General features: G+C 41.2%; 1 protein-coding gene across 1 annotated transcript in view; it reads left to right on the top strand.

Moving 5' to 3' along the window:
- The window catches only part of PKD2 (polycystin 2, transient receptor potential cation channel), a 72618-nt gene that overhangs the window by 12992 nt on the left and 35964 nt on the right, over positions 1-23662 (top strand). The window contains exons 2-4 of the mRNA XM_050790520.1: positions 1471-1584; positions 18582-18715; positions 20658-20908. Coding sequence (XP_050646477.1) covers positions 1471-1584; positions 18582-18715; positions 20658-20908 — 499 coding nt within the window. The remainder of the gene's footprint in view (positions 1-1470; positions 1585-18581; positions 18716-20657; positions 20909-23662) is intronic.

Genomic DNA, 23662 nt, shown 5'->3' with positions numbered 1-23662 from the left:
TGGCTGCCTCTGTGTTATTTTAAGTTGTAATTTTCCGTGTCATCTAAATTTGTAATAATTCTTTAGTATGATAGTGTTTCAGTGAACAAACATTCTGCTTGCTGCATTTCTTCTGAGTGAGTAATTCCCTGACAACTACCAGATCTTGGCAGGAGCAAAGTTGGTCATAAGTTATACTCCACTCTCAGTGTTGGTGAAACGTATGATGCGTAACACAGTGTTTTTGAATTCAGTGCTGATTTTCCTAAAGGACATTTGGGAGGAAAAAAGAAAAGGAAAGGGAATACCCAAATTCAGGAATAGAACATATATATTATTATAAGACTTAAAAAATACATGAACACTAATCATGAACTCATTTCTTCTTAGTAAAAGACCTTATGCTCTTTTTCCCATTTCTCTGTGTGGCTTGATTATGGTGAAAGTGGCTGTGTGAGTTTCCATTATTGAAGGAGTTAAGGTCTGTGGAATCAAAGTGTGAGACAACATGCAGGGACCAGGTTGGTTTCCATTTAACAGCCAACCTAATGTAACTGAAAGGATTGAGAGGTTTGTCTTTTTTGGAAAATGTTAAGGTTCTTCCAAGTAACCAGCAATGTGACTTTACCACACTGTTCATTAACAGGGGTTTGGATGATGACCACCATGTCTGCTGCTGGCTGAGTCCAAAACTGCGGTCACTCTCTCCAGCAAGCTCAGGGAGGGTTACGTCATCTTCACTCAGCCAGCCCAACGCTTTTTCCATCTGCTAAAATGTAGAACATGGTTGCTGATTCTACCCTTTCTACAGAGAGAGAGGGAACATGGATGAGTTGCTGCTTTTAAAGATTGTATGTTAATTGCTGTTTTAAAAATCTGCTAAGCCAAGCACGCTTAGTGTAATCAGTCACCATGGAGTTTTTTAATAGGACAGCTTCTGCTCTTACAGAGCAGAGCTTTTATGCCAGTGGGTTAGAAGCATAACATGTTTCTATATTGAAATGATTCTCCAACAAGGACTTCTTTTCATCAGGGGTGACCTAAAAGGTATTACTTGAAATACAGTTACATCATGTTCTTAACTGGGTTTAGTAGTAGGATAATTACAGGGTTGTATCCACCTCAAATGGGAAGAACTGATAAGTTTTGCACAATTATTTAACTCCTCTGTTAGGCCTTCCTTATTTCCTGTTCTCTTTTTAAAATTTGACTAAGATACTCCTAATGGGCTTGGGAGCCTATAAAATGATCAGGATTGTTGCCTTATGTTTTGCATGTTTGGGGTAACAGTGGAGCCAGATGTACCCTTAAATAAAAGGTAGGCCTACAAAACCAGTTTCTCGTTGCATTCAAAATGTGATTTAAAAAAAAAAAAAAAAAGGAGACTCTCGCTTACAGGTGATACTGTTTAGTTTGTTCTTTATTTTCCCTTTTGCCATTCATGAGATTTCTTAAATGACATCTTTTCTTTTTTTCATTATTATTTTAAAGGTCTCTGGGGAACAAGACTCATGGAGGAAAGCAGCACTAACCGAGAGAAATACCTTAAAAGTGTTTTACGGGAACTGGTCACATACCTCCTTTTTCTCATAGTCTTGTGCATCTGTAAGTAGAATATTTCCTTCCACTTATGGGAAAGTTTTGAAAAGATTTGACCTGTCCAAATCGTCGTTAAAAGGAAGTGTCTGTGCACCAGAGGGGCAACTCGGAAGTTACCTTCTTACCTTTTTTTTTTTAATTTGGGCATTTGTTTATTGACTATCTTCCTGTGGTAGAATGCAAGCTTTATAAGAGAAGGGACATGATTTGTTCTCTATAACCCCATTTCCCAAAACTGTGGATGGCAACAGAAGGCTCTGAAAAATATGCAAGAAAGAATTTGACCAAGTGCTAAGTGACTGTGGACTTGCGTTTAACATGGGAAGGGAAAGGCAAAGAGTTCAATTCCAATTTAGAATTTGGTCAGGTTCTCTTCTGCACTCTGGTAAACATTAATTAAAAATCAGCATTATCTGACCAGCCAGTTCATCGTCAGTGGTGACGATTTTCACTATGAGATACTCGTGGCAACCTGCCCGACACCAAGAAACCAAGTTAGAGGATTTTTTATTAGATTTCTTAACAATGAATACAGTGTCACTATTATTACAGTATCATCATTATTGTCATACTGTTATTATATCAGGTAACATAAAGTCTGCATAAGAATTATTTCCAGAAAAATGACTTTCCAAACTTAACTTTCAGAAAATACAAATAATCCTACTAATATTGCTTTTGTTGGCGTATACATGTAAAAGTCTCCTTCTTTTAGATTTGGATAGGTTGTGTCATTGCCTCATTTTAATACATTATTTTTGTCAATCTTTAATAATTGCTAGACTTTTACTCCACAAGAAACTTGCTATAGGCCAGTCTCTTTCCTGTTCTTTTCTTCTTCAGTTTGTCTTCCCATCCTCTGGTAGGGGGAGGGGAGGGATGCCTGAGCTAGATTAGCTGTAGGAACCATTTGTCTCAAAGTCCAGAAAGCCACAGGTGATGGATTTGTCCTCTAAATCAAAAGGCGTTTGATGATGGATTTCTGTCATGTCTCATCTAAAGTCTTCACGAGAACAGATGAAGAAGCAGATTTATGACCCCAGAGCCTCCTACCAAACTCCTCTGATAAAAGGGTTCCTTTTTTTTTTTTTTTTTTTTTTAATTAGAAACAGAGTCTTGTTCTGTTTCCCAGGCCAGAGTGCAGTGGCACAATCATAGCTCACTGCAGCCTGAAACTCCTAGGCTTAAATGATCCTCCCACCTCAGTCACCCAAGTAACTGGGACCACAGCTGCATACCACAATGCCCAGCTAACTTTCAAAAACGTTTGTAGAGGTGGAGTCCCACTTTGCTGCCTATTCTGGTCTCCAACTCCTAGCTTCAAGTGATCCTCCTGCCTCAGAAGTGCTGGGATTATAGGCATGAGCCACTGCACCCAGCCTGGATGTGATATTTTTATGTTTTAAATTGTTAGAGTTTAGAAACTGAGATTGAGTTTGTTGCCTGCGTTAAAATGGTGCTTAAATATTAAACTGCAGAGGCCTTAAATATTAACAAGTTGATTAGAATTACTAAGTTCTTTTCAAGCTTTACATATACAGACAAATTTCTTATACAAAATAGAAGGTAACCCCTGTACATAAGTCTAGAATTTCAGCAGTCCCCCAAACTGACTGAGCATTAGAATCACTCAGTGAGTTTAAAATACATGTGTGGTTTGCCCAGATCTACTAACAGAGCCTCCATAATATAGCCTAGAGAAATGAGTTTTCAGATACAGTGATAAATTTGGAAAGTAAGCCAGAGAAGTACGCTGAAGACAGAGAGTTTTAGGAAACATGCCTAAAGTCACATTTGAATTGATTTTCTTGTTTATTTGATAATATTGTTGCTTTTTGTTCTTTTTCACACGAATCACATTTTATTTCTTATGTGAGCAGCTATATATTTAAAAATTTTGTTTTTGGAATATTGTAGAATCTCTGGTTAGGAAGAAATCCTAGCAATCATATGGTCTGACCTCACTGAATGCTAAAATTCTCTTAAACATCCCTCTCGTATGGTTACTCATCCTGCCTCTGATTGAACAAGAGTCCCAGGTTAAGGGACTTACTTCTTTGAAATCGTTCATTTCATTTTTTTATAGCTATGTTAGAAAGTTCTTCCTTCAGTGAAGCCAGAGTCTGTCTCTTGTGACTTCTACCCAGTTGCACCCTCCAAACCTACCTATACCAAGTATCTTTTTTCCATGTTGCTTTTCCAATTCAGCTCTTCGGAAGTTTGGAGACAAATACCTAATCTCCCCTAAGCCTTCTTCAGGTTAAGCCTTTCTAGTTCATCCAACTGTTGATTATGTGATTGGAGACACAAGTTTGAGTGACTCCCTTGATGGAAAGTCCCTCTGGTGCATGTTCTGTTCATCAGAGTCCCTGAGAAAGCACACGAGCCTCACCACGGTGAGTGGGGCCATGAGATTCCTAAACCAGATGCTACACTGTGGCTTGTGCAACCTGCCATGGCCAGACTCATGAGACTGTCTCATCATATAAATAATTCTTTAGTATCTTCACCAAAAACTGTGAATCACTGTATCCCCCAGCTATATGTGAGCTAGCCTGGGACCATAGTGGAGGACTCCTCTTTCAACCCTGTTAAATTTCATCTCATTAGGATCTGCCCATTTTTCCATTCTGTTGAAATTATCTTGGATCTGGATTCATTCATCTCAACATCAGCTACTCCCTGAAGCCTCACAGTATCAGCAGAGTTATTATCTGTATCCATATCCTTGTAAATTATTAAACCAAAAAAGATTGGTCTAAGAACATCAGTCCATTAATCAAGGCTCTTTGGTTGGAGTTCACTTCATTATATTATCATCCAGCTCAGAGTGTTCATAAACAAGATGATAGGAAAGACTTCTCCAAATGCCTGTCTGCGTAATTCCAACATTCCTCTGATCTGTGAGCTGTTGACCAGATTAAAAAGGAAGTGAGAATAACCAGGCAAGGTTTACTCCTAGCCAAACCTTACTGGCTTCTAGTGACTGAGTCCTTTCCCTATTGCTTACCAGCAATCTTTTTAATTACTAGTTTTAAAATCTTGCCAGCAATGTCAATATCAAATTACCAAGAATATCAAACTCATTACTCTGTATGTAAATAAGATAGTGTATTTACCCCTATGCCTTGGGTATTAGGCTGTTCTTGCATTGCTGTAAATACCCGAGACTGGATAATTTATAAGAAAAGAGGTTTGGCCAGGCACTGTAGCTCATGCCTGTAATCCCAGCACTTTGTCAGGCCGAAGCAGGTGTATTGCTTGAGCCAAGAGTTCAAACTTAGCCTGGACAACAAGGTGAAACCCCCTCTCTACAAAAAATACAAAAATTAGCTGGGCATGGTGGCATGCTCCTGTAGTCCCCGCTACCCAGGAGGCTGAGGTGGGAGGATTGTTTTGAAGCTGGGAGTCAGTGATTGCAGTGAGCCGTGATTGCACCACTGCACTCCATCCAGCCTGGGCAACAGAGCAAGATCCTGTCTCAAAAAATAAATAAATAAATAATAAATAAATAAAAAGAGATTTAGTTGACTCATGGTTCTGCAGTCTGTAGGGGAAGCATAGCTCCAGCATCTGCTTCTGGGGAGGCCTCAGGAAGCTGTTACTCATGGCGGAAGGTGAAGCGGAGCTTGCACATCATGTAGCAAAAGCAGGAGCAAGAGAAAGAGTGGGGCGGGGAAGAAGCCACACACTTCTAAATGACCAGATCTCATGAGAAATCTCTCGTTACCTCAAGGACGGTACCAAGAGGATGGTACTAAATTATTCCTGAGAAATCCACCCCCATGATCTGATCACCTTGTACCAAGCCCCAGCCTCAGCATTGGGGATTACATTTCAACATGAGATTTGGATGGGGACAACATCCAAACTATATCACCTTGCATAGAAGGTGATTTTAGGGTTTTAGGGTAGGTAGGGTTTTAGAAAGCAGTTTGACATAGTAAGAAGAGTACAGGTTTTTTTTGCATCAGACAGACCTGAGTTCAAATCCCAGCCCCACCGCTAACATGCTAGGTAAATGTGGGCAAGTTAATTAACCTTTCTAAGCCTTTGTTTCCTCACTAGTAAAACAAGTATTTGGAAATATCATTGTGAAGATTAGAAATAATACATGAAAAGATCCTAGGATGCTGTCTGTCATACAGTAGTAGTAGTAAGAAGTTATTCTTGCCAAAGATTGTTGAGAATGGCAGAATTATCTCAGTTCTAAGAGCTATAGTTTCTGGAGCTCGGTCTCAGATTGATTTGGAGCAGCTAACTGCTCACCAAGAGCTTATTTTCCATCTTACCAATGAAAATTATGTCCCCTGTGTTTTAAAAATCAGTCTACTTAACCAAGAGAACAGAAATGACATGAGAATTAAGTAATCTAACTTTCTCTGTGATTTAGGATTTATTCCTACTAGAAACCTGAGAGTTGCTATGAATTCACCATTAAGCACTTACCAATATACATGGGTTACTGTTATAAATAGCAATAGTATTGCTATTGTGTGAGTTAGGTGTTGAAGTTAAAGAAGGGAATAAAGAATATTATAAGATCTTTGAAAACAGTGGCTGTGTATGGTGGCTCATGCCTATAATCTCAGCACTTTGGGAGGCTGAGGCAGGCAGATCACTTGAAGTCAGGAGTTCGAGACCAGTTTGGGCAACATGGCGAGACCTTGTCTCTGCAAAATATACAAAAATTAGCCGGGCATGGTGGCATGCACCTGTAATCTCAGCTACTTAGGATGCTGAAGCACAAGAATCACTTGAACCTGCGAGGCAGAGTTTGCAGTGAGCCAAGATTGTACCACTGCACTCCAGCCTGGGCAATAGAGTGAGACTCTGTCTCAAAAAAAAAAAAAAGAAAGAAAGAAAGAAAAAATGCAAGGAAGATATTTGGTGAATGTATAATAAAAATATATTTACCAATTCCTTTTTCTGTGTTCTCTACTCATTCTATAAAATTGAGTAAAAAATCTATAAGTTTAAACACAATAATAGAAACCACAGAAGTTAGCTGAGTCAACGTTGTAGAAATGTAATATTTCTCTCTGTCAAAGAAATAGGCAACATTAAAAAGCAGAAAAGCAATTACAAAGAATGATTATAAGAAACATCACAAGGGATTAATATTTTAACACGTGAAACTCAAAAATCACTTGAGAAAAACAGTAGACTTCCATAAATATTTTACAGAGTAGAAAAAATAGGCTGGGCACAGTGGCTCATGCCTGTAATTCCAGCACTTTGGGAGGCCGAGGAGGGTGGATCACGAGGTCAGGAGTTCAAGACCAGCCTGGCCAAGATGGTGAAACCCCGTCTCTACTAAAAATACAAAAATTAGCCAGGCGTGGTAGCAGGTGCCTGTACTCCCAGCTGCTCAGGAGGCTGAGGCAGAGAATTGCTTGAACCCTTAAACCCGGGAGGCGGAGGTTGCAGTGAGCTGAGATCACACCACTGCATTCTGGCCTGGGTGACAGAACGAGACTCTGTCTCAGCAAAAAAAAAAGAAAAACAATCCAGGGGCAGGCACAGTGGCTCATGCTTATAATCCCAGTACTTTAGGAAGCCAAGGTGAGAGGATCACTTGAGGCCAGGAGTTCAAGGCCAATCTGGGCAACATAGCAAGACTTTGTCTCTATAAAAAATTTTAAAATTAGCCAGGCACGGTGACACACACCTGTACTCCCAGTTACTTGGGAGCCTGAGGCAGGAGAACTGCTTGAGCCCAGGTTTGAGGCTGCAGTGAGCTATGATTGGACCACTGCACTCCAGCCTGAGCTACAGAGTGAGACCTTGTGTCAAAAAAGTAAAAAAATGAAAATCATCCAGGCATGGTGGCACATGCCTGTACTCCCAGCTACTCAGGAGGCTGAGGCAAAAGGGTTACTTGAACCTGGGAGATGGATACTGCAGTGAGCTGTGGTAATGCCACTGCACTCCAGCCTGGGTGACAGAACGAGACTTTGTCTCAAAACAAATAAAAGAAAATAAAAATAAATACAATTTATTCAAATACAAAAGTGATATGGTTTGATTCTGTGTTGCCATCCAAATCTCATCTCCAATTGTAATCCCCATGTATTGACGGAGGTTCCTGGTAGGAGATGATTGGATCATGGGGATGGTTTCCTCTATGCTGTTCTCATGAGAGTGGGTGAGTTTTCATGAGATCTGGTTGTTTGATAGGTGTCTGGCACTTACCCCTTCTTTTTCTCTCTCCTGCTGCCTTGTGAAGAAGGTGCTTCCTACATCCTTTGCCTTCCACCATGATATTAAGTTTCTTGAGGCCTTCCCAGCCATTTGGAACTGTAAGTCAATTAAACCTCTTTCCTTTATAAATTACCCAGTCTCAGGCAGTTTTTTATAGCAGTGTGAAAATGGTCTAATATAGAGACTTGGTACCAGGAGTGGGGTACTGCATAAAAATAATCTGAAATTATGGAAGCAACTCTGGAACTGGGTAACAGGCAGCAATCGGAACAGTTGGAGGGCTCAGAAGAAGACAGGAAGATGTGGGAAAGTTTGGAACTTCCTAGAGACTTGTTGAATGGCTTTGACCAATACACTGATAGTGATATGGACAATGAAGTCCAGGCTGAGGTGCTCTCAGATGGAGATGAGGAACTAATTGGGAACTCAAATAAACGTCACTCTTGCTATGTTTTAGCAGAGACTGGTGGCATTTTTCCCCTGCCCTAGAGATCTATGGCGCTTTGAACTTGAAAGAGATGATTTAGGGTATCTGGCAGAAGAAATTTCTAAGCACCAAAGCATTCGAGAGGTGACCTGGCTTTTCCTGAAAGCATACAGTTATATGTGCTCACAAAGGGATGGTTTGAAGTTGGAACTTATGTTTAAAGGGGAAGCAGAGTGCAACAAAAGTTTAGGGAGTTTGCAGCCTGACCATGTGGTAGAAAAGAAAAACCCATTTTCTGGGGAGAAATTCAAGCTGGCTGGAGAAATTTGCATAAGTAACATGAGTTGCCAAGACATTGGGAAAATGTCTCCAGGGTGTTTCAGAAAATCTTCAGGGCAGACCCTCGCAACACAGGCCTGGAGCCTAGAAGGGAAAAATGGTTTTATGAGCCAGGCCCAGGACCCAACTGCTCTGTGCAGCCTTGGGACATGGCACCCTGTGTTCCAGCCACTCCAGCTCCAGCTATGGCTAAAAGGAGCCAAGGTACAGCTGGACCATTGCTTCAGAGGGTGCAAATCCCAAGCATTGGCAGCTTCCATGTGGTGTTGGGCCTTTGGGTGCACAGAAGACAAAAGTTGAGCTTTGGAAGCCACTGCCTAGATTTCAGAGGATTTATGGAAACACCTTGATGTCCAGGCAGAAGTCTGCTGCCGGGGCAGAGCCTTATGGAGAACCTCTACTAGGGCAATGCAGAGGGAAAATGTGGGGTTGGAGCTCCCACACAGAGTCCCCACTGGGGCGCTGCCTCATGGAGCTGTGAGAAGAGGACCACCATCCTCCAGACCCCAGAATGGTAGATCCACCAACAGATTGTACTCTGCGCTCAGAAAAGCTGCAGACACACAGTGCCAGCCTGTGAAAGCAGCTTTAGGGGCTGTGCCCTGCAAAGCCACAGAGGTGGAGCTGTCCAAGGCCATGGGAGCCCATTCCTTGCATTCGCGTGCCCTGGATGTGAGAAAGGGAATCAAAGCAGATTTTGGAGATTTAAGATTTAATGAATGCCCTGTTGAGTTTCAGACTTGAATGGGGCCTCTGACCTGTTTGTTTTGGCCAATTTCTCCCATTTGGAATGGGAACATTTACCCAATGCCTGTACCCCTGTTGTGTCTTGGAGGTAACTAACTTGCTTTTGATTTTACAGACTCGTAGGCGGAAGGGACTTGCCTTATATCAGATGAGACTTTGGACTTGAACTTTTGAGTTAATGTTGGAATGAATTAAGACATTGGGGGACTGTTGGGAAGGCATGTTTGGTTTTGAAATGTGAGAAGGACATGAGATTTGGGAGGTGTCAGGGGTAGAATGATATGGTTTAGCTCTGTGTCTCCACCCAAATCTCATCTCCAATTGTAAGCCCCATGTGTCAAGGGAGGGACCTGATGGGAGGTGACTGGATCATGGGGCCAGTTTCCGCCATGCTGTTTGCATGATAGTGAGGGAGTTCTCATGAGATCTGGTTGTTTGGTAAGTGTCTGGGGCCTCCCCCTTCTCCCTCTCTCTCCTGCTGCCTTGTGAAGAAGGGACTTGCTTCTCCTTTGCCTTCTGCCATGATTCTAAGTTTCCTGAGGTCTCCCCAGCCATTCAGAACTGTAAGTCAATTAAGCCTCTTCCTGCCTATTCTCAGGCAATTGTTTAAAGCAGTGTGAAAATGAACTACTACAGAAAGTATTTAACTTTAAACTCAGTAGTATCCAAAGAAGTAATGAAAATGGAGAACTGAACAACAAAATCATAGTACAATGTGGTGTGTACTAGGACAGGAAGAGCCCTTTTAAGAAAAGATCTATGTATTTCCATTTATTTATCTCTGAAAGAAGGAAACTTTGCCTTGTGTTCTGAAAAGGAAAGGAATATTTTATTTTACTTGTAAAACTCTTACACGGATGCTAGTCTAAATATATAGTTTTCCTGATTTGCCAGAGATTCCATGAAGATCAAGTTGATATCAAGATCAGTGAAGTAAAGGTCAGTGAGTTAATCTCACAGCAGCTGCAAGCTAATTCCATTTCCAGTGAAAAATATCCTGATAGCTCCCCACATATCTTTTCACAACAAATAGTTTCAGTCTTAAGATCACATGTTGCAATCCATGAGAAGTAACTATTAAGCCTTGGACTATGGCTGGAGGGCTCCTCACCCTTTCTGATATATTGACTGGACAAAAACTCAATTTTAAAATGACAGGAAATAGAAGACATATAGATGTACTTTAAATGTGACCAAAATGGGGCCGGGCACGGTGGCTTAAGCCTGTAATCCCAGCACTTTGGGAGGCCGAGACGGGTGGATCACGAGGTCAGGAGATCGAGACCATCCTGGCTAACACGGTGAAACCCCATCTCTACTAAAAAATACAAAAAACTAGCCGGGCGAGGTGGCAGGCGCCTGTAGTCCCAGCTACTTGGGAGGCTGAGGCAGGAGAATGGCGTAAACCCCGGAGGCGGAGCTTGCAGTGAGCTGAGATCCGGCCACTGCACTCCAGCATGGGTGACAGAGTGAGACTCCGTCTCAAAACAAAAAAAAATGTGACCAAAATGGGTTGTGAAAACACAAGACAATATCCAAAAGTGCTGGCAACACAGTATACTGTAGAATATTGGTTGTTTACCCTTGCTATTGTGTGGCTGAGCTTATTGCCACTGCCACCCCAAGCTTGCAAGAGCATCAAACTGCCTATCACTAGTCTAGGAAAAGATCAAAATTCAAAATTCGAAGTACAGTTTCTACTGAATACTTATCACTTTTGCACCATTTTAAAGTCAAAAAATCAGTAAGTTGAAGCATCCTATATCCAAGATTGTCTGTATGTAAATATTATACATCTTTCTCTCACTTTTAAAACACAATAATACCAGCCAATACTACCATTCTCAGAAGCACTTGTATCAACAGCCTTTACCCCTTAAAGATTTTCCTCACAATTTTACAATTGTTACTTACAATTTTCTTTGAAAGGTTGACCAAACCTGGATTTAAAAGATTTGGGGGTTTTAGTGACTGTATTTCCCAAACTCTCTTATTGATTCTGCAGTCTCACTTCTGCCTCCTCAAAAAGCCCTCACAAAGGTCACTGGGGATGGCTGTTTTCAGCCTCTTCCTGGCATTTGGTCCAGTGGAGTTTAGCATTCTAGGACTTCCCTCTTTGGCTTTGGTAACTCTCTCTCTTCCTGTGTTCCTCCTTGCTGTGTTCACTTGCTTCACTTTCTTCTCTCTGAAGCGTGTTTACAGAATGTTTTCTCTGATTGGGCCTGTGACGTTCTTTGGGTCATTTTTTCCACAGACAATGCTTCAACTAGTACTCGCGTGCCAGTGACTCCCATGTCCCACTCATGAGCTCTGAGCCTAGTACCAGCTTCTGCGGGACATCTACGATGGGATCTCTCACAGCCCTCTCTCACTGGTAACATGCCCCATCCTGAACTCATTTCCCACCCATCTATCCAGCCATGCTCTCTAGTTCACTTGAACCCTGGGTGTCATCCTGGATGCTCTCCCTTCCCAGTCTTCTGTGATCATTCTGCCTCTTCAGAGGCTCTCTAATCTGTCTTTTTTCCTATGTCGCTCTTGTGCCTATTTTAATCCTAATCATCTCTTTCCTGACTTGTTCAGTTGGTCAGTAATTTAATTAAAAACAGATTTAGGCCCTGTCCTTAAATGTGATAAGTGATATGAAAGGAGATGATTGGGGAAAAGGATTTCCCTCAAGGAAGCCTCTCTGAAGCCTGAAGCAAGATTGAGAACAGAGGAAGAGAGAATTGTATGAATGAAGGCTCTGAGGCAGGAAAACACTCAGATCATTCCAGAAACACTCAGAAGCCAAGTGAAGCCAGTTCCTGGAGATCAGATCATCAGATGAAGATGGAAAGGTGACCAGGGGCCAGACCTGTAGTTCTGGTTGGCCTTGGTGAGGGATTTACAGTAGAACACCCCATGGTTTAAGTTTGAAAGGGACAAGATTCCTTTAAGTTTTAAGAGGCCTCGAAATATGAACCACAGATTAGATGGAAGCTGCTCTCCCTGTGTCTGGACTTTTTAGAATTTCCAAGCACTGCTGTTTCTGGAACCAGATTAATACAAGTCACTCTTCCATTTATTTATTTATGTATTTATTTGAGACAGGGTCTCACTCTGTCACCCAGGTTAGAGTGCAGTGGCATGAACACAGCTCACTGCAGCCTGGGGGCTAAAGAGATCCTCCTGCCTCAGCTTCCCATGTAGTTGGGACCACAGGCACACACCACCCAGCTAATTTTATTTATTGTAGAAATGAGGTCTCATTTTGCTGCCCAGGCTGTTCTTGAACTCTTGGGCTCAAGCGATCCTCCTGCAACATCCTCCCAAAGTGCTGGGATCACTCTTCCATTTAACATGGTATCTCAACGTCAAGATAAACTTTAAAATCTTTAGACAATAGGCTGGCATTTTACCAAACGATCTTTACTTACTTCTTTAGAACTGCCACTCCCTATAAATATCTGGTTCTTCAACCACATCAAACCACTTGTGATCTCAAAAAGCCTCAGTGTACACTGTTCCTTTCTGTCATTCTAATTCCTCCTCATCCTTCAAAATCAGCTCAAGAACCAGATCTAGACAGAAGCTTAGCGGTGCCCACCCGAACCAGCCCCCATCTCCGAGTTGTGCTGCCATTCAGGCCCACCTCTTCACACAGGATTATCAGACCAGACCAGCTCATGCATTCACCCCCCTCGCAGGGATGGGATGCAGCTGTGCACCTCTCAGTGCCGACACCTGGAGAGTCTCACGAACTGCTGACAGCATTGCCTGTTTCCATTTCTTGTTCACTAGCACTTCTCGTTTCCTAACACACAGAATTTCCTGTAGTATGTCCACTTAATCAATTCAAGCCTAATAATTCCTTGATTTGTGTATAGTGCTTTGCATTTATATACTGATGGTCCCCAACTTACGATGGTTCGATTTATGATTTTTCAACTTCATGGTGATGTGAAAGTGATACACATTCTATAGAAACCATACTTTCAATTTTGAAGTTTGGTCTTTTTCCAGGCTACCATACTCTAGAGATGGAGCCACAGCTCCCAGTCAGCCATGTGATTATGAGGGTAAGCGACCAGTACTCTACGGTGTATTGTATTGCCAGATGATGTTGCCCAACTAGCCTAATGTAAGTGTCTAAACATGTTTAAGGTAGGCCAGGCTAAGCTGTGTTGTTCATTCAGTAGGTTAGTTATATTACCTGCATTTTCAGCTTACGATATTTTCAGTTTACAATGGGTTTATCAGGATGTACCTCCACTATAAGTCAAGGTTATCATCTTGTATAGCACTTTGAGTTTATAGAGTCCCTTCAAATGTTTGTTTGCATTTTATTTCCACTGCATCCCTGTGAGGATATCATATAATACACAGCTAGCAAAGCAGTTCGTTTTCCTGTGCAAAGTGATAGCTTCATCTTGTGGCAGATTACCTGAAATACTGCGGCCAAGGCATCTTGGTTCTACTGTCTTTGCATCTAGTACGGTTATATTTTTATGGCAGCTCTGATTTCTTCTTTGGCCCAAGGGTTATTAAGAGAGGGAAAAAATTTAATTTCTTAACAGATACATATATCTATGTCAAGTCATATACTTAATTCAAACCCTTAATATTCCTAGGTAATTTTTGTCTACTTTATCTGTCAAAGATTGAAAGATACAGGGTTTTAAGTTTCCAACTGCAATTGTAGTTTTGATAATTCTTTTATTACTAACAGGTATTGCTCTATATATTTTGATGTTCTGTTATTCAATACATAAGAATTCATTACAGTTAAGTCATTATGTATAGTATAATTGACCAATGTAAAATAACCTTTTAATCAAACTGAGTGTTCACCTTATAATGTCCTCTGTCAGAGGATTATAATACCACTTAAAACCTTTTAAAAAATATTTTGTCCCTGATATATTTTCCCATTCATTTATTTTTAGCTTTGAGTGGGTTTCTTCTAACAATTCTAGAGATGCATTTTTATTTTTTAACCAATATTTAAAACTTTGTCATTTAGTAAGAGTCTAAACCATTCATGTTTCATGGTTTTTTTTTTGTCAAATTAATATTATTTAGTATTTTCCTCTCTTTTATATGTTCCTGTTATTTTCCATTTATATTCTTTTGCTGGATGGAAATTTTTTCTTTGCTTTTTTATCCTAATGATTTGGAATTTATATAATATATACTATTCTACAATACCCTTTATTTGTTTTTAATATTTGAACCTATATTTTTCAACAATATTAACAATAAAATAGTATTTGTTGCTATTTTGAAATGATAGACCATGTTTTTAAGGCAGCTTTTGTTAGTTCACATGCTGGTTGTTTGGTGATAGTTTCTTTTTTTTTTTTTTTTTTTAAAGTTTTTGAGACAAGGTCTCGCTCTATCGCCCAGGCTGGAGTGCAGTGGTGCAGTCTCACCCTGTTGCCCAACCTGGTCTCAAACTCTGGAGCTCAACGGTCTGCCCACCTCGGCCTCCCAAAGTGTGGGGATTACAGGTGTGAGCCATCGTGTCTGGCCGATACTGTGTTTTACTGTATTTTGCTCTAGTTTATTTTATGGAAAATGGAAATTCAGGGGTTAAGACAAGGATTAAATAGCAGAAGAAAGATGTGTACATATGTACAGATGTATGTGTCCTTTATGTATTTTTTAATACTCTTGTCTCCTTTCTGGTCCTCATTTAAGGTTATCTATTTCATGCACTAAATTTTTCTTCACAATTCATTTCATTTAGAGAGTGAATGCTACCTTCAAGTGGGCTTTCTCCAGTTTCCTTTCAGAGACTTAAAGGAGAAGTGATGTTAACAGTTTTATATTTCCATTGCATTTTACAGTGTGCAAATGTCTTCACATATATTTCTCCATTTGAGCTTTACAAAAGCCCTTGGTATTATTCTCATTTTCTGGTTTCCAAAATCAGGCTTAGAAGAGTTAAATAGTTGTCCAAGATCTCAAGATGCAAGACCCACCATCATGAACAGAGGCAGATGTTCAGGATGGAGGCAAGCTGAAACTCAAAACCAAATCAGTATGACTCCAAATTCAGGGGGCTTTTAGCTGCCACCTGCATGGGCTCATGGTGTAGCTGACCACCAGAGTTTGTGAGCTGTCACTCAGGTGTGCCATGAACTTCCTTGGGACCTGGCACAGAAGGACTGAGTTAATGTTTGCTGATTAAATATCTGTTAAGGCTGGGCGCGGTGGCTCACGACCGTAATCCCAGCACTTTGGGAGGCCGAGCAGGGAGGATCACTTGAGCTCACAAGTTTGAGATAAGCCTGGGCAGCATGGCGAAACCCCATCTCTACGAAAAATTTAAAAATTAGCTGGCCATAGTGGTGCATGCCTGTAGTCCCAGGTACTCGGGAAACTGAGGTAGGAGGATCACTTGAGCCCATGAGATTGAGGCTACAGTGAGCGGAGATGGTGCCACTGCACTCCTGCCTTGGCCATAGAGCCAGACCTTGTCTCAAAAAAAAAAAAAAAAGAAAGAAAGAAAAGGTACAGTAATCATCCCTTCAAAGCTGGAAGGGATTATTTACCTGGCTGTCCAGCAGATGGTGCTACAAAACCAAGAGAATCTGTTGCTTGTCCTTTGGTGAAGCTTATAGATTAAAGCCAATATAGATCTTGAGAATTTCAAAAGCAAAAATCAGTACTGGATTATGAGTGGTCTAGGAAAATAAAGGGATACATTTTCAATTCAGTATCTAAGATCCTTATATTTACATACTTATATATAGTTATACCATATTTATAAATAAAAATATGTAAATAATTTATCAAAATTCCTTTTTAACAACAACCACAGTAAACCCACAGGTTAAAAACTCCACAACAGTCTATATTAATCAGTCAATCCAAAGTACATTCCAATTCCAAGTTAATTGAAAATAATCAACTTAATTATTTGGTTGGCTCTTAGCAGCCTTCACTGCTTGCTCTTGTGTCATGTCCCTTTCTCTCCTCGATTGACTGTAGACTGACAGGCCTTTGCAGAGGACAGTGTACTCATGTCCATCCTTTGCATTCTTTGTGGGAGTTGGCTAGGCAGCACTCGCTGGGGACCCTATGAACTCTTCTGAGTGCAGAGATCACATCTTGTTCATCTTCATGCCCAATACCTTGTTCCATAAATATGAGTGGATTAGAATTCTAAACTCTTAACTCTTGTCGCAAGACAGTTCTGAGAGGTAGTAAGTCATGTAACACCTGAAGAGGACTGTTCTTGTCCTAATTACATTAGGTTATAGGATGACAGGTGAGGGAGCCAAACCAGGGGGACTGGACATTTTTCGTACGTCTCTAGATACAGTATACAAGTTGTGTGTATTATGTCTATTTACTGCTTAATTGATTGCTTGAGATGAACTCCCAAACACACTCGTGTTTGGATCATTATTACCTACCCTTCTTAAATAATCTTAATTTCCTATGATGCTTGAAAGGGGAAGAGGGGCCAGGTGTGGTGGCTCACACCTGTAATCCCAGCACTTTGGGAGGCCAAGGCAGGTGTATCACCTGAGGTCTGGAGTTCAAGACCAGCCTGATCAACATGGTGAAACCCCATCTCTACTAAAAATAAAAAATCAGCTGGGCATGGTAGCACATGCCTGTAATCCTAGCTACTGGGGAGGCGGAAGTGGGAGAATTGCTTGAACCTGGGAGGTGGAGGTTGCAATGAGCCGAGATTGCTCCATTGCACTCCAGCCTAGGCAACAACAGTGAAACTCTGTCTCAAAAAAAAAAAGCAAGAAAAATGCAGAGTGGGGAGAAGACAGCTGCATGAAGGAGAGATTTGCTAAATAGTACTTAATCCCAAAATAATTTCTATAGGTTTGAATATGATCCCTGAAATGTATTATAGTTTCAGGTAAGTATTAATCGTGGGTATTCAGAACTGTAGTTTTTAAAAAGCATAGAACATGTTTCCTTCCCCTTGAAACGTTTTATCAGCTAATTATAGGAATTATATTATACCTGCAATCATTAAAGTCCAGAATTAGAAAGTACTTGGTAAAGTGCTGAAATCTATAATAAATGCATTATAACAATCCAGTTAAGGAGGAAGAGCCACCATATTGAACATTTGTTAAGTGTCAACCACTGTACTGGATAAATTTTAGTTAATGTTTTTATTTAGGCACCAAAAAATCCATGGGATAGTTGGTTATCCCCATCTTACTGAAGAGGAAACTGAAGCTCAGAAAGTTTAAGCAACTTGCACAGGTCGTATAGCAAGTAAGGAGCATGGCCAGGAGTCAGACCCTGATCTCCTTTGGTCTACTAAGCTTGTAAAGGATCTTCCCACCTCCTTCCAAGACCATTCAAAATAATCAGTAAATGTCCATGGCAGGGATGTAGTTCGAGTTATAGGGTTCCATTCAAGATTTGACTGGTAGGTGGGAAGCAGATATGTCTGTGTCAGTCAGCATCTTAGAAAAAGGAGATGATGAACTCAAGTGGTGATTAAGAGAAGTTTAATGAAGGGACTATTTACAGAGATGTGGTGGGGTTAAGAGAACCAAAAAGGGGAAGTGATGCACTCAAAAAAAGTAACCACCTCCAGGCTTTAGGGAACTGGGGGAGGGAGTGGCATAGTGGGAGCCCAGTGTGGTTGTGAGAAAAGGGATTCCCTCAGCACCCATGGCCAAGATTAGAGTCTCCACTGCCAAACTGCATCCAGATGGTGAGGGTATGGAGAACAGGGGTGGGGGAACAAACTCTGTCCTTGATATCCCCGTAGGGCAAAGGATTCCAGTTGGTACAGTTCATAAAGGTTAGCCTCAGGGCACAGAACAGGGCGGAGAAGAATGGAGAATTGATCTGGAGGAAACAAACAATGGCTTGCCCATGTTACTGCAGGGAGAGTAGGCAGTGTGCACAGCAGGAGGGTGGGGAGCCCAGCATAGCTATGACCTTGTGCAGATCAGCCTCACTGGTATGGAGGATCTGAGCCGAGAGGTGGTGGAAGATGAAATTGAGTAGGCATGTTGGAAGTCCCAAATATCAAGTAAACGTTCCTGATCTTACACTGATACTCAATAGTAAGCCAATTTTGTTTCATATGAGCCAATATTAATATTACATATTTCTTTTATAAGCCAGAGAGATAGGGAGATATCCTAGAAGAATGATAGGGGGAAGGAAGGCAGGGGTGAGAGAAGACCTTCTGTGGATATTTGTCCAAACTGTTTATCCATAGGAACAATCCCTTCGTGAAGGCTGCTGGTGTGTGAATGTGTGCCGATTCCCTTGGGGCGTTCATTTGGATCTTTCTGTGTTCCAGTGACCTACGGCATGATGAGCTCCAATGTGTACTACTACACCCGGATGATGTCACAGCTCTTCCTAGACACCCCCGTGTCCAAAACAGAGAAAACTAACTTTAAAACTCTGTCTTCCATGGAAGACTTCTGGAAGGTATTTGCAAATAACTTTGAAAGTACCTCTTTATCACAGAAAATTTTTCATTTGGCTTCATCATTTCAGTGCATGAGTATCGACAGGACCTGCTTTGCATTTAACACTGTGTGAGACGTAAGTTATGGTGAGTTGTTAGAAGTTACTGTTCCTACTCTCAAAGAGGGGTAAAGTTAACACTGAGAACTTTGCCTGTGCCTTGCACTGTGCTGAGTGTTTCATACCTTACCTAATTTAATTTCTATGGTAACTCTATAAGGTAAGTACTAAGAGTATGCCCTAGTTTGTTAATGAGGAAAATGAGATTCAGGATGCTTAAATCATATGGTCACATGGCTAGGGAACAAGAAAAATAGATTTTTTTCTAGCCTGACAGCTACTTCTTCATCCTAGTTTATAATTCATTCCATGAGTCAAGATTCAATAAATATTTATTGAGAATCTCCTAGAACGTAAGGCCAATGAAGGACAGTGTGGTTCTTCTGTCTTGCTTCGCCTTTTGCATTTTGTCTCTTTGTTGATGATGGCATGTATCCCCAGCTCTTAGAACAGTGCTTGACACAAAGTAAGGACATTCTTTCAAAGGTCTGCTGTTGGTGGGGCTTGGTGGCTCACGCTTGTAATCCCAGCACTTTGGGAGGCCAAGGCAGGAGGATTGCTTGAGCCCAGGATTTCAAAACCAGCCTGGGCACAACATGGTAAGACTTTGTCTCTCCAAAAAAATTAAAGAATTAGCAGGGTGGGGTGGCACACACCCGTAGTCCCAGCTACTCAGGAGGCTGAGGTGGGAGGATCACTTGAGTGATTGCTTGAGGTCGAGCCATGACCACGCTACTGCATTCCAGCCGGGGCAACAGAGTGAGACCCTGTCTCAAAAAAATCCAAAAAAAAAAAAAAACAAAAACAAAAAACCAAAAACAAACAAAAGGTTTGCTGTTGTGAAGTTCAACCCAGTCCAGCCCCTTCCCAAATTCCAACATAGTTAACAGTATAGCAATGAATGATACCACAGGAAAAATATTAAACTCATCTGAGGGATATGGGGCTTGGAATCTAAGAAAATTGGAAGGGAAATTGAAAAGAAAATTATTGTTTCTCCTTAGGGAGATAGTTTCTAAAATTCTTACTAAACCCTGGGGTCAGAGCTATTGATTTTAAGGATAGAGACAACTGGGTCACAAGAACCTATTCATATACAAAAGTACTTGGCATCCAAAGCCACACTTGTATAATATGAATCTTTCACCATCTGAGAGGGCAAATCAGTCTATCTCTGTTGATCATCTGATAAGGATAGCACACTGAGAAATAGATCTGTTTTCCCTACAGGCATAGCTAGTTGTACAAACTAACAAGAGACTTTTGTATACACATTCCATGATGATAAATGCCAGTCTCTAAAGGGATAAGGAGGGATTGGAGAGTTCACCATACAGCAAAATAGTCCAGACAGGTGAAAGGTCTATCAGATGCCAGGCTGGTAATCAAAACTGTAGCCTTTTCTCTAAACAAGTTTAGAACCATGATTATGTGAGACATTATTTAATAAGGGGAAGTGGAGTTAATTATGACCCCACCTTTAGTCCAGGAACAAAAATCAGAGCTGCCACATATTAAGTACCCACTCTGTGCCAGGTGCAGTAACTATGCAAATCAGAGCTGCCACGTATTAAGTACCCACTCTGTGCCAGATGCAGTGACTACATAAAAGATGGGTTTTCCAGATGCAGGAACCTTGGTTCAGAGGACCCTGCTCAAGGCCTCATAGCTAACAAGTGATGGGGCAAGATGCTATCCCAAATCTCTCTGACGACAAAACTCATTCTTATCACTCTACTATTTTCATAGAGTTGCCAAATGCTTGGTTATGCAAACGTTCCAGGCAGGAGCAAGACAGCAGCTGAGCTTGGAACTTTTTCAGAGATGTTTCCTGTGCTTTTAGTTCACAGAAGGCTCCTTATTGGATGGGCTGTACTGGAAGATGCAGCCCAGTAACCAGACTGAAGCTGACAACCGAAGTTTCATCTTCTATGAGAACCTGTTGTTAGGGGTACCACGAATACGGCAACTCCGAGTCAGAAATGGATCCTGCTCTATCCCCCAGGACTTGAGAGATGAAATTAAAGAGTGCTATGATGTCTACTCTGTCAGTAGTGAAGATAGGGCTCCCTTCGGGCCCCGAAATGGAACCGCGTAAGTGTCTGGGACTCATTGCCACTTGGTGATATTCACTCATTTATTCTCTGACCTCCCACCATTCATTCATTCATTCCCTGACACCTTCACCGAGGCGAAAAGAAGTTCAGTGACTCTTCAGTGCTTATATTTAAACCTTAGCCAACTTGACCTTTGACTTCTCAAGTTTTCACTACTTTTTAGCCTTCTTTCAGTTTCTACATGCATATTTTTCAAAAGACTAAATCGTTGACCATATGACCCACAAAAAATTAATTATCTGAGCCTTTGAAAATTTCATTTAAGATGCCCTGGGCCCTGTTTTTATAGGTCCAGTAACATCATCCACTAAGTTATTTAACAGCAAGTTTTCAGGTGCAGGAACTCTTTTTTTATAGGTCTTACAAACAGGTTTTTGTTCAGAATGGAGGTATTTAATGTGTAAGCTTGTGAGGCCATTTTTTGTTTGGTTTAAAGCCCATTTTACTCAAATGTTTGAGATTTTAAGTATGTATTTGTACACATGCATATTTACAGGGGCTTTTTGTACACTTTGGTACCCATACTTCAAACATCTTGTGTATTAAGGGAGGGCACTTACTATTTTAGAAGTATTGTAGTTATTATAAAGAAACAGGAAGACCTCCCAGGCCATTTCAGCGTGGGCCTTTGGGGTTGCTGTCCCTGGGTACGTCACTGGTCAGAGTCATCTTCTAAGCTTTGCTCAGCTAATTCTGTCGGTTCATCTAGGTTCTTTTCTTGGAAACTGAGTTGCCCAGAATCCACATTTGTTACTATACAATGGGCAATCACCTTTTCAATTAGTGTATTCTTCTTGTACCATCCAGTGTATACTCTATTTATACCAGAACCCATAAGAAACAAATTTAGTAAAAATCCAGGTTGGACACAGTTTCTCATGCCTGTAATCCCAGCACTTTGGAAGGCCAAGGCGGGCAGATCACTTGAGGTCAGGAGTTCAAGACAGCCTAGCCAACATGGTGAAACCCTGATTCAACTAAAAATACAAAAATTAGCTGGGTGTGGTGGCATGTGCCTATAGTCCCAGCTACTCGGGAGGCTGAGGCAGGAGAATTGCTTGAACCCAAGTGGTGGAGGTTGCAGTGAGCCGAGATCTCACCACTGCACTCCAGCCTGGGCAACAGAGCAAGAGTCCACCTCAGAAAAAAAAAAAAAAATTTAGTAAAACTCCAGAGCTTTAGAACAAAGGTACTAAATAATCTCAAAGAACATTATTATCCAAGTTATATTAGTGATTTCGCTTTCTTTAAAAATAAAAAATTTATTAGAGATGGAGCCTCTTGATGTTGCCCAGGCTGGCCTCAAACTCCTGGGCTCAAGCAATTCTCCAGCCTCAGCCTCCCAAGTAGCCGGGACTATAGAATATGCCACCATGCCCAGCTTTATTTTGCTTTCTAGTGTGCCTTTTTGTAGTAAGCATAAGCATGCCTTCCATCTGTGATACCCTTTCCAATATTTTATTTATCTCACATCACTAAGAAGATAAATTTATACAGCCACGGCTCTGTGCCAGACATTATTTAAGAAGTTATTTCACGCATTATCTCATCTACTTTCACAAAACAACTCTAAAATAGGTATCATCTCCATTTTATAGATGAAAAACCTGAGGCTCACTTGCCCAAAGTGTCACAGCTAGCAAATGGAACTGAACCAAGATTTAAGCAGCCTGACTCCAAAACCCATGTTTCGTCTACTAAACCTCTTCCATATTAATTCCTCCTCCGTATTAATTACATCATTAGGGTGGCTTTTCGATGCTCTCAGCTGCCCATCAGTACTCAAGCTTCCTGAGGGCAGGGATTCTATTTTGTTAACTGCTGTGTTCTCAAAGCCTTGAACAATGCCTCATATGTAGAGATACTAATAAATATGTGTTGGATGCATGTATGAATGAGTGATTTCTACTCCAGGGTGGATTGCCAAAGGGGACCTTCCCTGTCATATCTAAACCATCCCTTTATTCTTCTACATTCTCAAGTCACTCCAATTTCTTCTTCCCATCAACTCCAAACTTCTTGGAAGAATAGTCTTCATTTGCCACTTCCATTTCCTTACCCTCGATTTACCTCTTAAAGCTTAGGTTCTTGCTTTTGACATCTCACCAGGAAGCCACTAGGGACCTCTAGTTAGCAAATCCACTGAACAAATCTCAGTCTTTATCCCCTTCATCCTGTCTGCAGAAGGTGGCAGTGTTGACTGCTCATTCTTTTGACTTCCGTGAGGAACTCTACACTTTGGGTTCTTTTAACTCTGAAACCCCTTTCTCTCACTTCTCCTGTCTTATTCCCAGGTTCTATATTTGTATCTCCATCTTTTCTTTCTTTACCCTCTTTCCCATGACATTCAGATGGCTTCCACTGGCATCTTTATTTGGTGACTCGTCATTTCTTTAACAATGTGCCAGGCATGTTCCCATTGCTAGAAGTCACCCTTCTTCTAGTCCCCGTGATGCTGAAGAAACAAAGCAGCAGGAAACAGAAGCAAACATCCTTTCTTCACAGAGCTTGCATTCTAGTGATACAAGATACATCTCTATTCCACCTGGATGTCCCACACCTCTTGTGATTCAATATGCCCCAAATTAAACTTATCGTTTTCTTATGGGATCTGCTCTTCCTTCTGTTAATGGCACTGCTATCTTCCTATTGCCCTGAAAGAGACTCCAGAGTCATTTTTGAGCCATGTTTCCTCCTTGCCCCAACTTCCAAATCAGTTGCCAAGTTCTGC

This window comes from Macaca thibetana, chromosome 5 (genome assembly GCF_024542745.1).
Source record: "Macaca thibetana thibetana isolate TM-01 chromosome 5, ASM2454274v1, whole genome shotgun sequence".
NCBI lineage: Eukaryota > Metazoa > Chordata > Mammalia > Primates > Cercopithecidae > Macaca > Macaca thibetana.
The sequence above is the reverse complement of the archived record's forward strand: the minus strand, read 5'-3'. Positions and strand labels throughout refer to the sequence as shown.